The sequence below is a fragment of the Perna viridis genome, chromosome 9, assembly GCF_037379345.1.
Source record: "Perna viridis isolate PV_CMFRI_1.1 ecotype Kerala chromosome 9, ASM3737934v1, whole genome shotgun sequence".
Lineage (NCBI taxonomy): Eukaryota > Metazoa > Mollusca > Bivalvia > Mytilida > Mytilidae > Perna > Perna viridis.
Window position 1 is genome coordinate 38,016,546 of NC_142453.1, and position 23,401 is coordinate 38,039,946.

A 23,401-nucleotide genomic window follows, 5' to 3' on the forward strand; every position below is an offset into this window, starting at 1 on the left:
CACTAGTTCTTTACCACATGATGCCATTGTACACCCCCTATTTTGTTTTTTTTCATTTGAATGACTTACATGGTTTCCTGGTGCAAAATAGAACTTTATCCTTCCCCGGCACATTGGGATTGTCTTTTAATCCACAACTCCTTTGATACTGCTGAATATAATTAAATGAATCTTTTACACATTCTTTATCACATGATGCGTTTGTATGCCACCTATTTTGTTTTTCAAATGACTATTTGGGTAGTGAGTTTTCGAGTTTGGGTTTTACTTTATTGATTTGGACAAGAAAGCGGTTTTGGTAACCCTAAGGAAAGAGTATAGTTCAGTTCTGGGAACAAGAAATTACTTTGAGTTGACCTTAGTAATACAGAATTAAGTCTGGTAAGGCAGGTTTGAATACACTGGTTGAATTTTACGAGAGCAGGTGTAACTGAAATACCCAGGTGTTGGACACGACAGGTTATCTTGGAATCCAGAATACCCAGGTATTAGACTGGACAAGTAATTTTAGACTTTGGAATACCCATAGCCAAGTGTTGGACTGGACGGGTTACTTTGGATGCTGGAATACCAAGGTGATGGATTAGAAAGGTAATTTAGATTTTGAAATGCTAATAGCCATGTGTTTGGGTGGACAGATTACTTTGGATTCTGGAATACCAAGGTGATGGATTAGAAAGGTAATTTAGATTTTCAAATGTTAATAGCCATGTGTTTGGGTGGACAGGTTACTCTGGATTCTGGAATACCCAAGAGTGGGATTGGAAATGTTACTTCGGAATCTGGAATACCCAGGTGTGGGACTGGAAATTTTACTTCCAAATCTGGAATAACCAGGTGTGGGACTGGACAGGTTACCTTGGATTCTGGAATACCCAAGTGTGGCACTGGACAAGTTACCTTAGGTTCTGCAATACCCAGGTGTTTTACTGGAGTGGTTACTTAGGCTCTGGAATACCCAGGTGTTGGACTTAGAGGCTACTTTTGATTCTGAAATATCCATGACCAGGTGTTTGACTGAACAGGTTACTTTGAATGTCTAATTAGGGATGCCTGATACAATCCCAGGATGATTTTTATGGCGTCAATTTTATCACAGGAAGGTTTTTTATGGCATCGATTTGCTCCAATTCTCAAACAAATCGGTCTGCATAAAATTATTTTAAATTAAGACCAATAATTTCGAACAACTTCCACTTGAATGTGACATAACGACAGAAAGATATAATATTACATGTAGTATATTGCATGTAGTATAATACTAGTCTGACCGCATATTCGAAAGTGGATGTTTACCCCTGTGATCGGAATTTCATTTTATCGACATCAGGTGGAACTTTAGATGGGTAGAACTTCTACATGCAATTTCAAATTGAAACAAATTCGATATGACATTAAACCATTTCCTTCAGTTCATGTCAAAAATTTATATAAGGTGACGTAATCTTCCAGGAAGTACATTATTCAAAGTATTTTACAACTACATGTATACCTCCTCAACCACTTCGGTATACAATTACGACCTTTTTAGCATTAAATCTACAATTCAACTACCCACCTTCTCCGCTATGATGTATACGAGGATTGTCCCTAATGACAGGTTATACTGCCAGTGTACCAGTGTCACTGATGAAGGATTGATTCTCAGTATAACCTTACGGTTTAATGGGGGTTTGTTAGATAAGGCGGTTCTTACAATTTACTTTTGAAAATAGAAAGTCAACATTACAGTCCACAATATGATCTTGTTTTAATGGGTTTAAAGCCTGACTTTAACAATGGCTATAGTTTCGAGAGAATGTGCCATTTACAAATATTTTAATCAGCTATTTGATCTTCACCGATCAAATGGCAATATACAGAAATGATATTTGAACTTTTTATTTCATTGTACAACAAATGACGTTTTGAGCCAATGAACCGTTGTGTGTTAAAACTATGGACTGAAAATTTCTCACAATAATATTAGTTTCAATATCTATACGTATCTGGTGAAAGTTACATTCATTTTTTGTACGTTGTGCATTTAAATTTCACGGATACATGATTTTATTTACTTGATTACTTTGGAAGGAATTTATTGAATTGTTGTGGTGACGTTTATAGAAAACAAAATATGTTACAGGTGCTCGTTTAATTACAGCCGAGTCAATTGATCATAAATACCTGTAAGCAAGGAAAAGGACGTCCCATGCAGAACTCGACAATCATACTTTGTCTCATGTTTAAAAATGAACGTGCTTATGAAATTTCTTTTTATTTAACTACAATGACAACGACTACAACTGTTTTAACAATGCAACGTAAATATTTGATGATTAGTCGGATGGAATCAATTGCAGGATGTTACCTGTGTTATACCTTTTAGAAATACCTGTGGAATGTCACAATCAATTACTGTCTCATCAATTGATATTCCAGAAAATCAGTTCCTTTTACACGACATGTGGAAAAAGTTGACTTTAATACAGTATCGACGTAATTATCTATCTAGATCTCCGTAGTGGGTTATTAGATTTCGATTGAGAAGTACAGAAATGTAATTGCTGCTGAAGGGGAAACAAACAGCAAAAATATAAACAAAGTGGTCGAAAGGTATAACTTTCATCCGTAATTTTGACAAAGAAGATAATTATATCATTTGGACATGTCTTATAATGGAGTGTTAGGTGTTTAATTTCGATTAACCGACCAGTGTTGACAGTTTGACAGATGAACTATACATTGAAAGGATAAGATTTGTTAACTTGATTTAGACTTTCCTTTTCAAATACAAAATTGAATTAAATAAGAACCTAAGACGTAACAATCACAGACATGAAAACAAAAACGAAGAATACCAAGAGGGCGAAACCTAAACTAAGACATGGGAATACCGGAAAGCTCGTAAAATGTAAATGTGGGTTAGAGTCGGTGGTACCAGACCAGCTTCCATGGTACCTATGTCTGATTGTTGTATCCGTGAGAATTTATTACGTGTTACAACCGAGAAACTGGTGGCTGTTGCATCCAGACGAAATATTCCAATCTATTGAAGGTAAGTAAAAATGTTTGGTCTTTTGGGTCGAAATTTGTGTTCGAACATTATATTTGTCTTTAAGTTATATTTGGAATTAAGCAAGCGGACTTTAATTGCTTTTTTCCTTTTTCCATGATTTCTGTTTGCGAATTTTTAAAATTTTCAAATCCATGCTCCTAATAAAAAAGCAAAGATTTTCTCGATTTGGTTATATGTTAACGACAAAAGTAACCCAAGCATGGACTAAGATGAACGTGTCTAGCTACTGAAATCCCACAAACATTAAAAAAAACATTTACATAAATATATATTATTATTTTTTCATACTGTGCTGCGATCAAATATATTGATCACAATGAAAAAAATTATTTGCATGTTGACGCCGATGGTGGCTACCAATGGAAGATCCTTGTTTCTAGTGAAAAATAGCAAACGTCTTCGAAATTGGTAAAAACCAAAGAAGAATAATTTAACGGTCTTCATTATTTTAGTTTTTCACCATCTACTCAGTGTTGCTGGCTAATGTATTGCAAGAATTTTCTAAATAGCTTGTTGCCAAATGTTGCCCACCTAAATTCAAATTACCCTCCTAGCTGACGAATCATGTCCACACATTAACTACAATATAAATTTTAAATATATCTTTTGACGGTTATTCTAATTACACCTGGTATTCTCAACTTTTGTGGACCACTGCCTTCTTACTTATACCATAAACTGCGGATCCACTTAACTTTTTATAAAGATGAAACGATATATATATATCAAATAATTATGTCATTATTCTCAAGTCTGATAGTGTTTAAAATGAAACCATGAGAGATCATGAGATAGGAGTTGAAATATATATATACACAGCCACAGAAATGTAGCATAGGGTACATACATTGTACATTGTTTTTTATCGTGATAATCTACTCCGTACTATATTTTTATATACACATTTTCTTCCTTTAAATAAATATTGCTGAAATATTACAATTATCACACATCAAAAACTCGGCTTTGGTTTACTTTACAATCAATGTGTATAAAGCTAGTTTTACTCGTAAGAATTTACGCGTAAAAATCAATTTTATTTTCATTGTCTGATGTTTCACTAATCAATGTTCAGTAGTGCAGTGCATATAGAGTGAACAAATTAAAGTCTAAATTGCATTGCAAGTTGAAAAAGAACAAAATTAATATTCACATTAGTTGCAGAAAACAATAGAATATCAGTCTATACAGACGTTTTGTATTTCTGTTCTAATGTCACTTTAGTATGTCTTTTGCCCTGTGACACCATGATCTCAACCTTCACTGCGGTTATTGACTTGAATGTTAAATGATACTCTTGAAACGTTCCAATGAAAAAAAAACCTTGTAGTAAACCTAAGTGCCCTGTTCATGTCCATTCTTGCTATAGCGTCAACATTTAACAGCAAACATAGGATATCGTATCATTTGCTAGAATTTTCTTTAAATATACATATACATTTTCTTTATGCATGAAAGAAACAAAGAATATTTTAAATTCGTTTTCATTCTTATCAGTTATACGTTGACGCTGGAATTACTTTGCTTTTATTGTTTTAGTTTTGTTTTCTTTGGTGGTGGTAGCATTAAAATAGTAGTCATGCTACATCCTTGCTACCATAACACATGCACAACACACCAAATAAATTATTATTAGGTTTTGAAATTTAATAGTAAGCGTTTTGATCGTACAAATATCAAGAGGCCATTGCCCTTTTTATTAAATATCGACCTAATGGTGCCTATTAAATTCAAAAGTGCCAACCATAATATTTTTGTTACTATAAAATTATAATATGGTCAAAATTAATTTCTTTCAAGAAGTTATACATTGTGAGTTTTTAATTAAAATGGTTCGTTACAAAAGCTTTGTGCACATACAACGAACTAGATCAACATATGGCATAAAGTATTCTTATGGGGTAAATGTAACCCATAATTGTGCATTTTAATGATAATGCCCCTCTGTTTACTGTTCATTCTGTATTCACTGACAATCATAGTAATATATCAACAAGGATAAATATCTGGGGTTGCGTTAAAATAATAAATCAATAAGAATTGTAAGTTTTGTAGTGGAGCCCAGGTTGCTCATTGTCTTGTGTGTCTATTTTACCTATTTACTCTATCTTTGGAATATTTCCTTTGATGACCGCTCGAATATTGGTTCCTTTGATTACTCCTGTAGTGACTAGCATTAACAAATCAAGATGGTTGAAACTAATTGTGAAACTGTATCAATTTTATCGGCTAAAATAAATGACTTAAACACGACATATCAATTTATTGTTGTAGTTGCTCATTCTGAGGTTTTTGGTAATGGATTCAGGGCCTATGAATACAGTCCACCTATCATCAACATCACCACACCAGTGGAGGAACAAGAGTACAGGCAGGGGATGTATAGTCTCAGATCATTTATATACCCATATTTCTTCGCTTCTCTGTTATATATCTGTAGATGGCTTGGCATAACGACAAACAGCTATCTGGTAATAATCACTAATCTTTATTTTACCAATGAAATCCTTCTGTACTTACTATGTTGACAAACCATTTAACTAGATGGTTACCTGATTTTACTCATTGTGGAATGCAACTGGCATAGCAGGAGTTTATTGCCCTTCCGCCGCACCTAAAATCCGTCCCGGTTTTGCAAGTATTAATCACCAAGTGTGCATCATTTTGCCGCTGTATCAATTTAATGATTGACACCGACTTTAGGTGGTCTTCAGAATATCGGCTATTTTGTTGGTTCAGAATACTTGAAAGCATATCGTTATTGCTTTGTTGTATGCTCTGTGATGTTGTGCTATTGTGATGTTCAATACGTATGTCTTCTTTTCACAGATTGGTCGCATCGCCCAGTCAGTAGTAACATCTTTAACACCATTGGCCATCTACAGATTTTGCTCCACTACCTTCACCTGTCGTGGCATTGCGTGTCTAGCATCTATTTTATCGGCATTTTCGTTACATTTATCAGTACTAGGGACACATACATTGGTCAATAGTTTCGTTTCTCCATTTCTATTTTTTGTATTAGAATATATTTTGCGACACATCACGGAATTGTCCAGCGATGTCCACGAACATAACGTAATCAATGAAAGAAATGGTCATGTAAATGATGATGATCCGCTCTCCAAAAAATATTATATTGAAGATAGAACTTTTGATATTAATAGTAATCACGAAATCAAAGATTGTCAGAACACTTATCAAAAATCGAATTCATACACAACTTCAAACACAAAAGCTGAACACACGAAAACAGGCAAGAATAAACGCACAAAGAAAAAAGAGAGGATTAATATGGACTACCTAAACGTTTTTCTTTTAGGGATTTGTGGATATATATCAGCTATCCTGTGTTATATTAGACCAGACACCTTGCTCTTTTTAGTTGAGATTGGAATGGCGTTTCTGTTACTTTACAGAAAATCAATTTCGCTCGAGAAGTTCAAATATCTTTCAATAAATGTTGGACTGGGCTTTGTCACGGGTTTAATGACAGGAGGTGGTCTCGACTGGTTCACGTACGGGGTATTTTTCATATCACCTATCCAGTGGTTTCGTCTAAATGCTGCCTCTCATATTCCTGCCGTTTTGTTTGGATCTCACTGCCCCCACCAATATCTATTGGATATTTTTGCTACGTCATCGACAGAGTTTTATTTTTACATATCATGTGCTGTTGCTTTTATTTACATGCTGACTCAAAGTAAATTCATTGAACAACAAAATCAAAAGTCAAGTTCTAGTCTATTATTGACCTTGTTTTTAACACTACTCATGTATTCTACCGTTGCCCACAAGGAAATTCGGTTCATTCATAATGTTCTGCTAATAATTATCATTTTAGCGGCGTATTCGATTCACGGTGCTTTGCAATGTTTTATTTCTTATGTTCCAATCTCCAAGGGAAAACTTGTTACTTTTGTTGTTTCATTCGGAATGTTGACAGGTTTAAACACATACATTAATTTCCCGTCGTATCAAAAACGAATTATATTACCATGGAACACCGTCACACCAAGCGACTCCTCAGACATCAATCAGTGTCTTAATTTCATTCGTCAACGGAGTGATGTTACTGGTTTGTTCTTGGATGCGTCTATTTATATGACAGCGGCGTATTCCATTTTACACAGGAATATTCCACTGATAACATTGGTTCACCGTGAGTACCATGAGTATCGGAGCGGAACGTATAAATCTAGAAACGATCTTCAATATCACGAACCAGAATACATCTATGTCATAAATAGATACTCCGATCTGATAGACATTTTCAATACCTATTACCTTTCAAAACGGTTGCTTGAGGGTGTAGAATATAACCATGTTTTACTTCCGAAACATAAAGTGAAATCCTTTAACCGGTATGGACATAATAAAGTGCAATTTTCGACTGGAGGTTATTCTGTTGTACAGAGATCTGTTCCTGAAAGCGAAAGCATTCGATTGATATCTACAGGCAAACAAATGTCAGCTGGGAATAACGTGACGATTTTAGAGTATGAAGCTAGCTGGTTGTACACCGCCGGTCTTTACGAAAAGGTAATTGGACGATTAGAAAGTGCTATGGAATTGAACGTTACAAGAATACGCCCATACCAGTTGCTCGCTGCATCTTACGCAAATAGAAAAGACACGAATAGTGCGAAATTAATCGAAGATAAATGCATTGCCAAGTTTGGCAAAACACCTTGTAGAACTCCACAGAAAAAAATAGTGCTTCATGACGACTACAACAAATTTAGTATTGGTTAAAATGAAAAGTGTTGTGATAACTATTTATCTTGCTTATTCATAACTAACTGACTTGTGATTGAGATTCGACATTCATTGTAACATTGGATGTGTGGTTTTGTGTATCAAATGTTTCTTAGATCTCAAAACGAGTTTCTACATTCTATTATTTCAGTATGATTTTCAGTTAGTTTGTTAGTTTGTTTTTTGTTTTTGTTTTTTGCTGTATCCAGTTTTTACTTTTTACTTAATTTTTATTGTGTTTTAAGTTTCTATATCAGTTTATATCTTATTATACCCCTAAAACAAAGTCAGGGATTGGACAGTATGTAAGAATAATCAAGGGAGCCAAGGTTATAGCAGTAATCAAAAGAATGTAATCAAGGGGCAAGCATCAGACATGGAAAGCAGACAAACACAACAAAGAACATAAAGTAATTAAAATCATAAATACAAAGTAACAAAAGCAAATTAGCAACTCGGACTCCACTAAAAACTGGGAGCATGGACCAGGTGCACCGGTAGGGTAAGCGTCCTCTGCTTTTCCAGAAAAACCCGCCGAGTTGCTCATAAAAAATCAAGTCTAGGGTAGACGAAAGATGAAACGAAATCTATGACACTATGAACAAGTCAATGTTCATGGCGCAGATGAATACACCATAACGATCCACGAGTTTATGACGACGACCATAACACTTCTGTAGTGATGACTTCAATCTTGTAGCAACATAACCCTGTTCCAGAAGCCTATTTGTTAGAATTCTAGTGCGATACAAAAACATCTGCGTAGTTACGATAAGCTCTCGCAATAACGTATGAGTTGTGATATGAACACTCCAAACGCATGTGCTGAAGGAATGTTGCCACAGATGAAAGGAATGTTGACAATTCTGAATGAAAAGTCATCACGTTTGTCGTAAAGTTTGGTCAATAGTTTTCCTTCACCATCGATTTCTAAGAGTATGTCAAAATATGAGGCTGACTTCACATTTTCTGTAGTATCCTTTATCTCAAGTTCTTTGACGTAGATGCGATGCATCAAATACCCGAAATTAAGATTGTTTTAAGATAATACGTCATCTACATAGCGGAAACTGAAATTAAAGGATCTAGCTAAACAATATTCTTTCTTTCGGATCAGATCAACTATAAAGTCAGCCTAATAAGAGTGGGTGAAGTAATAGGTCAGCAAGTGGAGGAGCACAATTTGTTCCTATTGGAATGCCGACTGTTTGTTGAAAAACGCTTCTATCGCACTGTACAAATATGTGGTCAATTAAAAATTCCAGCATTTTGTAAACATCTTCCTCTGTATATTTGGAAGTTGATTTGGAATTATTTCTTACAAAGTATGAGGAATCTCTACCTAGAACTATATATTTGTATCTAGGTGTACCATCTTTTTTTGAAAAAAAAACAACGATGTATAATCTTTTTAAGTGGGGATTTTAACTGAGTATGGGGAATAGAAGTATACAGTGTTGAAAATCATAGGTATTAATGGTATTATATTCTGATAATAGGCTTGAACTGATTGTCTCCAAAAGATCTTTCGAATTTTTCAGGATCAACATTGAATTAATACCACTACGAGAGTAACAAGTGTTGTGGTAAGACTGAAGACCCTCTTTGACAGCTGTGAGTATAGAAGTTTTGAAAGAGATTTAGTGGTACATTTTGCAAATTCATCTATGAAACGTTGTTTGTATGGATTCGTGTGGAGTTTAGGAATCCAATACAAAGACGGTAAATCACAATCATCGTCCTTGGTAGAGAGACTTAAAGAGGATAGCACAGATTTATGGTTTTCCACATTTTCCTCTTTGGAGAGTGTGGTAGCAGTATAGGTCTTATCACTGCTATTATTTTCTACGTCTACCTCTGATAATAAGAATTGGATGTAAAACGTTTTGCAGACAAAAACAATGTTGTTTCTGGCTTTTTCTGTTGGTAAGACAACATATTTCGCATGTATAGTAGACAATGTTTTTGGTACACATATGGGTCTTTGAAAACTGATGTAGCATTGATACTCATTGATCTAGTTAAAACTTTCATTCGTTTCAAAATTAAAGGCTTCACGGCCTTTAACCACTCTGAATCAATGTCTTTTTGTTCTCTTATCCATTTTATTGCGTAGTCCTCCATGGCATCCATAAGAACTTTAAAGTTATAATTCCAATGTATGGAGCGTAGTTCATGGTACTTGGGACCTTTAGAAAGGATATTACGCAGAGATTCGTTTTGAATGATGGTTAAATCCCTCGTAACGCCGTTACCGGAAAGACCATATTTGAATGAAGAGTTTTTGGAAGAACAGTCGAGGTTCTGCAATAGCCTTTTATAATTGAATATCTTGGATGCAATGGGTGAAGTATAAGAATATAAAATAATCGGTATTGATTTCTCCTGGAAATATAGGGAAATTTTGATGGTTGCCTTTTTTTATGCAATTCTACGTGATTGAGGATGTTAGCCAAATTATTTGCATCTATGTCAAAGAGGGTCACCAATCTTACCACAACAATGTTACTTCCGCAGTGGTATTAATGCAATGTGGATCCTGAAAAAAATCGAAAGATCTTTTGGAGACCCTCAATTCAAGATTATTGTCAGAATATAATAGCAATAAAACCTATGATTTTTGAACACTCTATATTTCTATTCCTCATACACAGTTAAAATCCCGACTCGAAAACATTATACATCGTAGTTTCTCCAACAAAATATGGCACTCCTAGATATGATTATATAGTTTTTGGAAGAGATTCCTCATATTTTGTAAAAAATAATTCCATATCATCTTCAATATATACAGAAGATGTTTTCAAAATGTTGGAATTTTTTATTGACAACACATTTGTACAGTGTGATGGACGCGTTTTGCAAAGAGTAATCAAAGGACCCAAGGTTATAGCGGTAATCAAAAGAATGTAATCCAGGGACAAAGACCAGACATGGAAAACAGACTCACACACCAAAGAACATATAATAACTAAAATCATACATACGAAGTAACAAAAGCAAATGAGCAACTCGGACTCCACTAAAAATTGGGAGCATGGACCAGGTGCACCGGTAGGGTAAGCGTCCTCTGCTTTTCTAGAAACAAGCGGCCGGCATTCTAATGGAAACAAATTAGGCTCCTCTACTTGCTGACCTATCCCTACACTCTTATGATGCTGACTTTATAGCTGATCTGATCCGCAAAAAAGAACTTCGTTTAGCTAGATCCTTTAATCTCAGTTTCCGCTATATAGATGACGTACTATCTTTAAAGAATCCTAGTTTCTGGGATTTGATACATCGCATCTACCCAAAAGAACTTGAGATAAAGGATACTACAGAAAATGTGGTCAGCCTCATATTTTGACCTACACTTAGAAATCGATGGTAAAGGAAAACTATTGACCAAACTTTACGACAAACGTGATGACTTTTCATTCAGAATTGTCAACTTTCCTTTCATTTGTGCCAACATTCCTTCAGCACCTGCGTATGGAGTGTTTATATCACCACTCATGCGTTATGCCAGAGCTTGCCGTAACTACGCAATTTTTTTTGTATAGCGCTAGACTTCTTACAGTAAGGCTTCTGGATCAGTGTTATGTTGCTACAAGATTGAATTCATCACTTCAGAAGTTTTATGGTCGACATCATAAACTCGTGGTTCGTTACGGTGTATCAATCTGGGACATGAAAACTGATTTGTTCAATGTGTCATAGTTTTCGTTTCCTCTTTCGTCTACCCCGAGTTGCTCATTTGCTTTTGTTACTTTGTATGATTTCGGTTGCTTTATGTTCTTTTTTCTATGTCTGGTGTTTGTTCCTGGATTGCATTCTTTTGATTACCGCTATAACATTGGTTCCCTTGATTACTCTTGCTTTTGTTACTTTGTATGTATGATTTTTAGTTACATTATGTTGCTTGTTGTGTGTGTCTGTTTTCCATGCCTGGTCTTTGTCTGGATTGCATTCTTTTAATTACCGCTATAACATTGGTTCTCTTGATTATTCTTCCTCAAATACGTGATTTTCGATATTGATTGCTCAATCTGACCTTTTGCGAACAGCAAGAGGTGTTTATCAAATATCACCGTTCCTCGACTCATTCCTGAATTAAGAGGAGTACGTGCTTTTCGTATTTGTCTTTGTACTTTTTTTATGCCTGTGTGTTGTTTATTCTTCATTTTTTGTGTTTCCGAAGTTGTCTTATTGAAGGATTTCACTTTGTTTACACCTCCAATAACTATTAATATATGTGTGTGCTATTCGGCAACAAATTAATAGGTAACGTATTTATATAGGAGAGGAAATACCCACACAAATACGAAAATTAATATAAATTAAATCTAAATACAAATTGTCTGTTCAAAACATTTATATATTTCATCAAATAATTCAAAATGTCACAATAGACATAATAATTACGTGTAAGTGTTTGTAAGAATCAGGAAAAATAGAAAAAAATCAGAAGCATGCATGTCAAAACACCACTGATCTGACAATGTAATATCACTCAAGGATACTTTCTCTATTTGAAAAGACAATTATTTAATTTCTGCATCACTGGCTTTGTTTAGATATTTTTTAATAGAATGTTAGAAAAATGAGGTTTTTGACAAAGTTATCTGCCCTTGAAATGTTCATTTCAGTGCATTTCAATGAAATTATAACTCAATGCGCCAACTTAATATGGGAAATATTGTCTTTTTTCCTTGATTCTGATGGTGCAAATAATTATACCATGTTTCACCCACTGCCTGATTCTTACGGAGACTGACACTTACTATCAAATTGCAAAACAGTATGAAAGTAAAAAAAATATGGAGAAATCAAACAAGAAAAAGAGCACACTAATAATCATGCATATTCACATTTTAAAAAATTGTGACCCAAGCCACACATTTTACAATACTTCCATATTCAAATAAATTGTTTTGTCATACTTTAATACCTCTATTTTTTCTGAAGATCCTTATCAACATTTGTTTTAAATTCAGTTTTTTTACAAACCATATCTACAGTTCACACTTTATATAATCTAAAATCTAAACATATGATACTAACTAAATACCGGTATTATCCGCAACAAACGTTTCTACAAATTTGACGTCATTTCTTAACTGTATTTCAATATTTGATATTCCCTTATATCTATAATTTAGAGATACTACTACAAATACAGTAACATGTATCAATTTAAGCATGAAATGTAACATTATTTTACACAGTGACATTATTGTTTTCTTTAACTACAACAAGCCTAACCAATGCATAAAGTAAAGCATCGTCTCCATACAATGTTGTCTCTTATATTGCGGCTATTAGTGATTGTGCAGTTTTTTACCTAGAAATACAATAAATAACACTGCTCACGTGGGAAGGACAACAAAATGCATAAATGCGTTATATAACAATGTTGTGTCACATCGATGCTGTGTTATCTTCACATTTTGAAATTATTATTTAACAAATATTTAAAAAGAAATTAATTTCACGATTGCAGCGGATGTAACTTATTCTGTGCTGATTACATAGCAAAAACAGGCGTTGTTTTATACAAACCGTTAGACCTTCAAATTAATCAGTGTAAAGTTTGAAGTGTATTGAGTAAGGGGGTTTTCAAGTTATGGTATGCTTACACGTACGGACAGATGGACGGACATTTTTATATCATAATCTGTCTTTGACGGGCGTATAAAATAAAAACTTACGTAGGTCTACCTGGTATATTCCACTGTCTTTGATTTGCTGATGGTGGAAGTGGTGGGAAATGTTCTTGCCTACGAAATGGTCCACCAGGAGGCAATGGCACATACAATCGTAATGGTTGCTGCGTTGGCGAATGTATGGGCGATGTTGTTGTCATCAATGGATACGGCTGAGAATGTGACATGTATGGATATTGGCCTTGACTCGACGAATGATTTCCTTTTGGATTCTTCCCACTTCTATTGAACTGCATACGATTATCTTTCTCACATAGAGATTTTCCTCCTTTTGGATGTTTTGAGATAACACCATCTTCGGGAAATATTCGTCGTAGATTTTCCTTTCTATGTGATCTTGATAAGGCGACTGTTGCTTTTTCACTTTGCTTATGTGTTTTTTCTGCAAGTTGATTCCTTGGTGAAAGTTTAACAGCATTTCCGACTACACTCACACGCAACTCTGCCTTCGGACCATATAACCCAAATCCAAGAACCACATCGACTTCCTTATTCCACATTGAGGAAATTCTAATTGGATATAATGTAGGAATCTTAAGTGAAGGTGCATGACCTGCCTTGAACGCATGTGGCTTAATTTCAATTTCAGTTCCATTCGCACAAAGAAGACCACGCATAACATGCAAATTTTTGCTTGTCGCGTTTTCTGATCGAACGAGGCATGGAAATCTTTTTTCATTTGACATATAACAAATAATTTTGTCGTAACTAGCTTTGTTCGTTTTTTCATCATTCATTTGTTTCCACGATTCCAGTGCTTTGATAAATATCGGATATGGGCATAACGATTCCCTATAAGGTTCTTTGCATTGTATTGGCCAATGTAGCATAAGCATCATGAAGTGAGCCTCTAGCCGAGAAGTAAAAGTATGATTCTTATTCGACGATGAAACTTTTTCGTAAAACTGTCTGCTCAAGTTTAAAATGTAATCAGCACTTGTGGGGATTTTTTCCGAGATCCTTAGGGAAAGCTCAATGTAAGAGGCAATAATCAGGCGCATTCTTTGTACATGTTTTATGTGAACACCCTGCTCATATTCGTGGTTAATTATCTTAATTAACTGATTATCTTTGGCTTGAGTTGCATCTAGAAAAGAAAATAGTAAATTGGTTTCTGTTGGCTGTTTTCCTATGCTTTTGTTAAAAAACTTGTTAAAATCTCTCTTGTACGTCTTCAACAAATTTCCATCTAATAACCGCAGGAAATAGTCACCGTGCAAATTGATTTTGTTTAATCGAATCAAGTGTGTTTCAGTTTGCAAAGACTCTAAAGCGTGCGATGTACTTTCTTTGATACTATCAATAAATTTGCAGGGACAGTCTGGTAACGGTGTTTGTGTAACCGTTTTCTCGTGATTCCTGCGTTGGCACAACTTTGCTATTTCTGGAATGCATAAATTCTTTAAAACTTCGATGGAAAGTCGGATTTCACCATCGAATCCAGCAGGATTATGAGGCGTCACATTTTCAGCATTACTTATTCTCTGTGTCTCTTTGAAATATTTTCTTGCATTTTGTGCTATGTGCAGTGCAAATAGCTTTTCGTCTTCGGTCATGCTGGTTTTCTTGTCTTTGAAAAGACTTTCAAAATGCAGTTTATGTACATGACCACGAGTGTGCGTGAGGTATTCATTATCATGAAGAACGGACATCGCCTTGTCGATCACTTGATAAGCATTGTTCCAGTTACCAATTTCTGCGTGAAATCTAGCTAACTGTTGAGCAACCATCTGATCGTCAGTTATTTCGTAAACAATTTCCATTATATCAATGGCAGTATCATAGTCCTTTGCCTCAAAAAGATTCATAATGAGGGGACTAAAAGACAAAAGTTTTCCTCCACTATGCGAAAATTCTCTTTTTTTTATCATATCAGACAGTATTTTCTCAAACCGTTTGTTAAATTCTGCCCGTGAATATTGATTTACCATGTTTGACTTCAGCAATTCTTTTGCAATTTCTCCAATCGTCTTCATGAAGTCTTCTGATTTGGTTCCCATCTTCATGCATGCATCTAGCACTGGACGAGCAAGTAAATGATTTGAAATTCTCAGGCAAGGTATTTTTCCACTTAGTCCATTCACTGGGACAGGATTGACTAATATTCGTATAGGTTGAGGTATATGGCGAATCCAATCCAATGTTTCCATAATTGGGTCGAAGCTATTCTTTGGAACAGGCTGAAATTTGATATCAAAATGGTTTACGAAAGATAGATATTTCAGCAGCTGCACATGCTGAGTTGTCAGTAATGGATCTTGGACATATTTTGCTACATATTTTTCAATTACTTCCATATTGAAGTTTTCTTTCATCACATTTAAAGAAAGGAGGGTTTTAGGATCACAGCTTTGGTTTTCACTATGTTTTACTTTCAAGTCTTTGTATTTTGCTTCAAACCAATGAAGCTCTTCATCAGTGAGGTGCTGTTGCAGAAATACTGATGAACTTGGAGCTTTGATTGGTTTCTCAGAGACACGACAACAAATAAGCATAACGCAAAAAACTTCGCAACAATGTTTTTGGCTTTCGCATTCTAACTCGTCGTGTAACCTTGCAACTGCTTCATCATCATCTAAGTCTACAAGAACAATTAAAGGATTAACATTGTTCTTATCATTTTCTTCATAAATTCTCAATCTGCTAATTTGTGCGCTTGTTTGTTTTGTATATATATTGACAACACAACATCTAAATGTATTTTTCAAAAGCCACAAGGCTTGTTTAGCTGTAGTGCTACCTCCTGCTCCCGGCTGATGATAAACTACAACTTGTTTCACCGGTTGATTGAAACTTCCATATCCTTTCACAGCGTCCCAAAGTAACTGAACTAAGTTCATGCTGATGTTGCGCATCAAAACCTGGTCTTCAAAGTAAAAGTTAAGCCACGAAACTGAGTTTCCTCTATAAAAGTCTTCTCCCATATTTCTTCTCAAATCTTTTTGTACTTTCTCATCCATTAGTGTTATATATTCACATTCATTTGAGAATAAAATACCTACATCACATAGTTCTTTCCTAAAAGTGGCTGGAACTTTTACTGATACCCCTGTTGATCGCTGAAGTTCTAAGCCTTCAACTTTTGTTTCCTGTTTTCCCAGCTTGTTAAGTGCCTCAGACAGCTGATGCCATGGTAGTCCAACCAGAAAATAATCATCGACGTTTGAAGTTGTAGGAAAAACGTTTCTTTTTTGTAAAGCGTCTTTTAAACTATTTGACACGGTTTCGGTCTCAGCTACAACCAGACAATTGTCCCTAAATTTTACAAAAACTTCTTCAGCAGCCTCTACTAGCAACTCGTCACTATGCTTAAACAATGGAATCATTACTCTTCCCCGGCCAGGAGGAAAATTATCAGCGTAGAACTCAACGGCCTTTCGAAAGCTACTACTTCGTTCCATTTTCCAACAACTCGGATCATCTGTAAATTGACATTCTTGCCATGGTCCATTACAGTATATCCAGTTGGGCAGACATGTCGACTTCAAAATCTCTATGTTTTGCTTTACTTGATTTTCCATTACCTTCTTACGGTCAAAATCCTCAATGAAATTAGTGTTGAAAACCATCCCACAAGCATTCTGTAAACTTTCTGTTGCGTCAGCAGGACCAAAATCAAGAACTGCTCGCCATTCAACATAATTGATAAAATCCATCTTTTTGATTTGACAACCTTGCAAGCAGTTCAGTAGCAATATAGGATAAACGGAAGGCTCAAAGTGGTCGCCTCCACAGCATAAGAAGTTCTTCAACTTTTGATAACGGCTACCGATCGAGTCGTCATAATATCTCCCCTCAAATTCTTTTCTATCGGCAAAAAGTTTCATCTTTTCCTCCTTCATGAAAAGTTCTGTCTCTCTAGCATTCATTAATTTAACGTCATTTTCATATCTATATAAAACTGAATCGGTGCCTTGTTCGTCGGTATTCTTTAAAAAGAAGGCTAAGTCTTCAACAAATTTGACAGAGGCTACAACATCTACCTCTATTACGTACAAAGGAACATTTTCCCTGTTTTTTTGGATAACCTCAATGAACTGAGGAGGCCTGATACAGTTTAGAGCAATGCTAATTTGACCATCATAAAACAGATGCCGAATAGTTTGTGTTATCTTGCGCTCAACTAATTTGAAATCAGCTTTACAACCTTTAACACGTTTGTCTTTATCTATCCCGAAGTGTAGAGTACCGTTTGTTTTATCATTCATACATGCCGATCCGAATTTAACAACCTCTTTAGCAAAACTTAGCGCTTCTTTTGACGATGCTATGCTGTCTTCATCCAACTGAAGGAATTTGTGCACTGGACTTAACGGATTACCACGTCTGTGGTCAACAGTCTTTGCATATGCTCCTTCCTTATATTTGTGTTTATTGTCATTGAAGCAATCAAATGGCCGCAGTGACTGTTGATGTGATTTTAAGTCATATTGTGATACTTGGTCATTGGTCTTTTGTCTATTTGTCTGCAGTAGAGTTCTGTCATCTGTCGGTTTTGCATCCCAGTCTCTCCACATCATTTGGACTTTTTTGCGCTGGCCTAATTTTGGAATATATTCCTTTAGTTCATCACTTGTTAACTCGTTGAATACTGAACCATCTATATCATCCTCTTTAAATCGATCTGCTACTGAAGAATCCCCACAGTGGTTGCTTAAGGTCTCTTTGATCCAATGATAAAACTCATCAACTGTAAGTTTAATCTTCTCAGTGTTAATATCAGTTGCCTCCTTAACGGAACAATCCTCTTGATGACCAATGTCTTCTATAAATTAAGAACAACGCAGATTCTGGTTACATTTGTTTGGAAAATTTATACCATAAGTATTAAATATCTTTAAAAACTAATATATTTTTATAGCAAGGCATTCTACAGAAACCATACGCAAGAAATAATTTAATGCTCGTAGTATTTCATATGTGTAATAGTACATACTATTTCATGGTTGTCTTACTTGTTTCAAATTCGCCATCATGTTTTAATTGTGGTACAAATTAGAATCATGATAGATATTTCTAATGCAGTGTCAATCATTATACCTGTCGTTATTTCTGCCTCATTTATTATGCTACATTCGGACTCTTGTCTTTGTCGAGCATATCGTTGTTCTGAAGCATCTCTGAGTTTAATTCCATAAAATCCTTTCTCTTCCTTACTTTCAACCAAATGACGGCGACCTGATTTTTTCCTGTTCCTTTCAATAAAAAGGAAACCGAATCAACCTAGAGGGACCATTTAGTTTAAACTGTGAAGCATGAGGATTTCATTAAAATATTTGTGATGTAAATGTCGTCATATTAATGTTTCTGTTATTTACCTACACATTAATGTCATTAATCGTAACTAGAGAAATTAAAACATACAATATCTAAAATAATTCACCAAACAAAACACAGAAACTAGACTATATATCAACTTGATTTATGTAAGTGCTATTTTAACATTTTTAAGATTTATCTCTTATTAGTCTGACAAATAAAGAGTTTTTTTAGCATTTACAGTTCAATTATTAATAATTCTTGGATATCATATTGCAATTTGGTTGTAAAATGTTGGTCAGTAATATTTCTTTCAGTCCAAAACAAAATGAGTTGGCTTTGAATCATATGCATCAGGACAAATGCATCCTATTTGAATTGGAATATGATCTATTGTTTGTAGAACTACTAAGTTGTCAAAAAATGCTTCGAATCTTATTATTTATTCAATGAAATAATACGTTTTCGATTCTTATTTTCAAGTCCGCATAAGATGGAAACTATTTTTTTAAACTTGCATGTATTCAAATGAATATCGAAGTGCATTTAGATTTGAACAATCCATTAGGAAAGTTAATCAACAGGACAACACTTCATCCGTTGCCTTTTTTTAATAATGCCAGTTTGTAATAAAATGTATTGATGGTGAATTCATAATTATTCAATGAGTCTACAATAAACATATCTCAGTTGAACACATTATTTTTAAGTAAATGGTACAATTTTGTACGTATATGTATGAAGGGAAGCATCTCAAGTAATTATTTTCTTATAATCCTACCTTGAGGTACTCTTAGTAAAAAGTCCCTCCGTGGAATATGGAAATGTGTGTTTGATTTCTCCAACTAACCAGTTGTCATCAAGAACATCTTCAACAAAATCTTGGTCATTTCTAGTAGAAAAATCGTTCAACAGTATGTCTTGTAACTGTTGTAGAGAAGTAAACGTTGTTGCAGAATCCTGTGTAATGGTTTTAAGTAAAATCTTTTTTACCTGTTCGTCTGGCACTGCTTCCTCTTCAAAATATAATAAAATGACAATAACAAATGAATTTAAACATTGTTCAATGATTAGTGTACCTTTTGTGAAAATAGTGACTTAATAACAGAGTTGATTAGCATTTAAATCGGAAGTTCCCTTTAATAAAATTCAAAACTAATTATGAGCTCTTAATAAGACAAAAAAGTATTTTATTGCTGTATTATTACTAGACGTCTTCAGATGGGGAGTAATAAATTTACCTGATAAGATTTTCCGCTCCTGTTTTTCGATTTCCTCCAGGACGTGTTCATTTTTTGTTGTCTTTAGACATCTCTTAAAGTTGTTGTACACTTTGTCATCTTTCATTGATAGTGCAAGAATCATGCGCTTCACCTTGTCTCTGTTACATTTCTCTTGTTCCAATATTTCAGCCTCTGCTGAGTCTAGCGCACATATTGAAATCAGCTCATCGTATACCTCACCATTAATTAGCAAATTGTCTACGAAGTATTGTCGATTTCGCCTTAACACTTTTCGATAAAGTCGTCTCATTTTCCTGAAGAATTTAACAGGAAGTCTAAAAACCTTCACAGAATCTAATATTTTCTGTCTAGATCAATTGTTTTACTGTAAATGGGATTTACCATCATGTTTTGACTTATAATCATGTGAGTGTTTGTTCGACCTAGTACTACTCAACAGATTTGAAAATATTTTGATCTCTGATTGAAAATGAAAGTTAAATTTAAAGTCCTTTGTAATCGTGTATCTACTTTGTAAATATAAATACACATAAAAAACACATTCTAGTTATCCTGCTATTTTTCGTGTAAATTATAAACCTTCAATCAATGTTTAGTTTCCTGCTTTTATTACTTACCTTTGGAATATCCCGTTCAAATATCTCACTGCAATGGCGGAAAAGAAATGATTTTTAAAAAAAGCACCCGACCTATATTCTTAATTTAAATTCCCTATATGTATAAATAACTATCGACAGAGAAAATGCTTAATAGTGATAATGTACACATGTTCATCTGGTTTTCAAGGTAAGACATCAATAGATGCATCACTTAACTTAAAAACCTCTGAACCTACTTCATTATTATTTAGACTTATGGCCAGAATTCTGGATATAAGTTATCAAAGACGCTTTAAACCAATTTGGGTTAAAGTAAAGATAAAGAAAATCATTGCTTCCATCCCTGTTGGTCAACGAAGATATATATGCCATTAATGTGGTTAACATTTTCTGGTAAGACTTTTTGGTGATTTCGGAATATATTTACTATTTTGTATTGAGGTTGTACGCTGGTTTCATCATAACTTTTTCTTATTTCTCATAGATTAGTCACGAATAAAATTCCTCCGTATTTCAAAGACAAATCCATACCGATTATTTCATATTCCTATACTTTACTTATTACATCCTTTATTTTCAAAGGGTATTTCAGGACCTCAAGATTGAGTACTTCAATGCTAAACCAGCTGATTGTTCTTATTAAAATTCTACTCAAAAATGATTTTTTTCGGCAAAATTATTACAGGAAATTAAGACATTGTAAAACACAGTGAACAACCTCCATAAATTAAAATTACAACTTTAAAATTCTTATGGATGCTGTAGAGGACTATACCAGGAAATTGATAAGAAGTGAACAACAATACTATAATTCGCTGTCAGAAAGGATGGAAGGTGTGGGGACTTTGGTATAAAACATATGACAGTTCTAAGTAGGTCAATGTGAGTCAATAGCACATCACTTTTCAAAGATCCCGATGTAGCCATTGTCTACTATACATGACACGTATATTGTTGTTCCATTAGACAGAGCCCGAAACAACATTTCTTTTGTCAGCACGACGCATTAATCCAATGATTATTATCGCAATTAAATGATAGCAGAACATTTCTACAAAACTCTCTAAAGAAAAGATAGTTGAATACTAAAATCCATTCTATCCGCTTTCGGTCTTTCTTCTACAGGCAATGACTATGATTCCCATTTATTTATTGGAATCTAAAACTCCACAAGAATCGATATAAATAACGCTTCATAGCTAGATCTGAACAATGTACTGGTAGCCTCTTAAAAAAGTATCAAGTTACCATACTTACAACTGTCAAAGAGGGTTTTCAGTCTTACCACGACACGTGTTACTCCCGTAGTGGTATCAACAATGTGGATCCTGAAGAATTCGGAAGATCTTCTGGAAACCCTTAATGCTAATTTATTATCGAAATATTATAGCATCAGGATCTATGATTTTCCAACCCTTTATACTACTACTTCCCATACTCAGTTGAAAAACTCAAAAGCATTATACATCGTTGTTTCACTAAAAAGATGGAACAACTAGATACAAATTCACTTAGTACTTGGTAGATATTATTCATACTTTGTGAAAAATCATTAAAAAAATATCATTTAAATGTACAGAAAAGCTTCTGTCAAAATTCTAGATTTTTTTTATATCAAAAACAGTGTGGTGGGCGTGTTCGGTATTTCAATTGGTAAGTAACTGTCCTCTGTTACTTACTGACCTATTCCGCCTTTTTTATGTGGCTAACTTCATAGATAATCTAATCTAAAACTAGAGGTTCTAAAGAGCCTATATCACTCACTTGATAAGCAACATGCTATTTTTGTATAAGCGGCATTGTTTTTTCTTGGATAAACATTACTAATGTTCCTACCCAAGGAACAATTATATCAGTTATTTTTTTTCGTTTAATTCTTCCTAATAGATTCTGGGGCGATTTTTTTTTTAAATTGATAACATCAAAAATAGCGACACAACATCGGCAAAATGCTTAAAAGATTAATATGAAAATTTAACCACAGATAGGTCCCATCATGCTGATAATTTTACCCCGTCATATTTGGCTAGACCTAATGGTTTTGGAGACATGCGAAAAACCTCTGTATGACCCCTAAGTTCTATTTTAGTAACAGTGGTCATGTTTTTCAACGGATCAAAAATCCTCACATCAGCTTTATGCAGAACACCGTAAGGACATATTCATACCAAATATGGTTTAAATTGTTTTGTAAGGGTCAGATGGAAGATTTTGTAAAAGAAATAACATTAAGACAAGCTAAAAACGACGAAAAGGGCAATAACTCCGACATGGCTTAGCAGAGCAGCATGAAAATTTAACCACAGAAAGATCTCATCACTTTGAGCATTTTTATTAGTCACAATATAGCTAATTCTTACGGTTTTGGATATATATGCCTACGATTTCTGTCTGACCACTATGTTCTATTTTTTGGTAATAGCGGCCATGCATGTTTTTCAATTGGCCGAGTACTGTCAGAGGAGACGAGTTTTGACAAATTTTTAACGACGACAGGCGACAAGAACGGACGCCACATGATGGCAATATTTCACATTAAAAGGACATCGTTTAGGACGTATTGTCTTTAATCAGTACCAGTTTCGGCGATATCACTCATCGCATCTACCCCCCCCCCCTTCAAAAACAAATCCTGTTGGACGTGATTTTATCGATACTTTTGTTTCAGTAAACTAGGTGTGTTTATCAGTTGCTTTTGGATTTTGAACTAGCTGACAGAAACAGCGAGTACCCGATGTAGGTGCAGCTTGTTGTTTTTCTTCCGATGTGTTTATA

At 34.6% G+C, this 23,401-nt stretch overlaps 2 protein-coding genes across 2 annotated transcripts; one reads left to right on the forward strand and one right to left on the reverse strand.

Moving 5' to 3' along the window:
* Positions 1–1,928: 1,928 nt before the first annotated feature.
* On the forward strand, positions 1,929–7,990 carry LOC148608286 (uncharacterized). The gene is made up of 3 exons (XM_088545475.1): positions 1,929–3,037; positions 5,333–5,529; positions 5,888–7,990. The coding sequence occupies exons 1-3, from the start codon at positions 2,818–2,820 to the stop codon at positions 7,811–7,813; spliced, it is 2,343 nt and encodes a 780-aa protein (XP_088401601.1). The 5' UTR covers positions 1,929–2,817; the 3' UTR covers positions 7,814–7,990.
* Positions 7,991–12,138: 4,148 nt separating this feature from the next.
* Positions 12,139–20,745, reverse strand: LOC148608287 (sterile alpha motif domain-containing protein 9-like). Its single transcript, XM_088545072.1, has 6 exons — positions 20,645–20,745; positions 20,025–20,320; positions 19,565–19,799; positions 18,565–18,719; positions 13,510–18,289; positions 12,139–13,142 (listed from the first exon to the last, which is right to left on the reverse strand). Exons 2-6 carry the CDS (start codon positions 20,314–20,316, stop codon positions 13,139–13,141), a joined length of 5,466 nt encoding a protein of 1,821 aa, XP_088401198.1. The 5' UTR covers positions 20,317–20,320; positions 20,645–20,745; the 3' UTR covers positions 12,139–13,138.
* Positions 20,746–23,401: the final 2,656 nt, after the last annotated feature.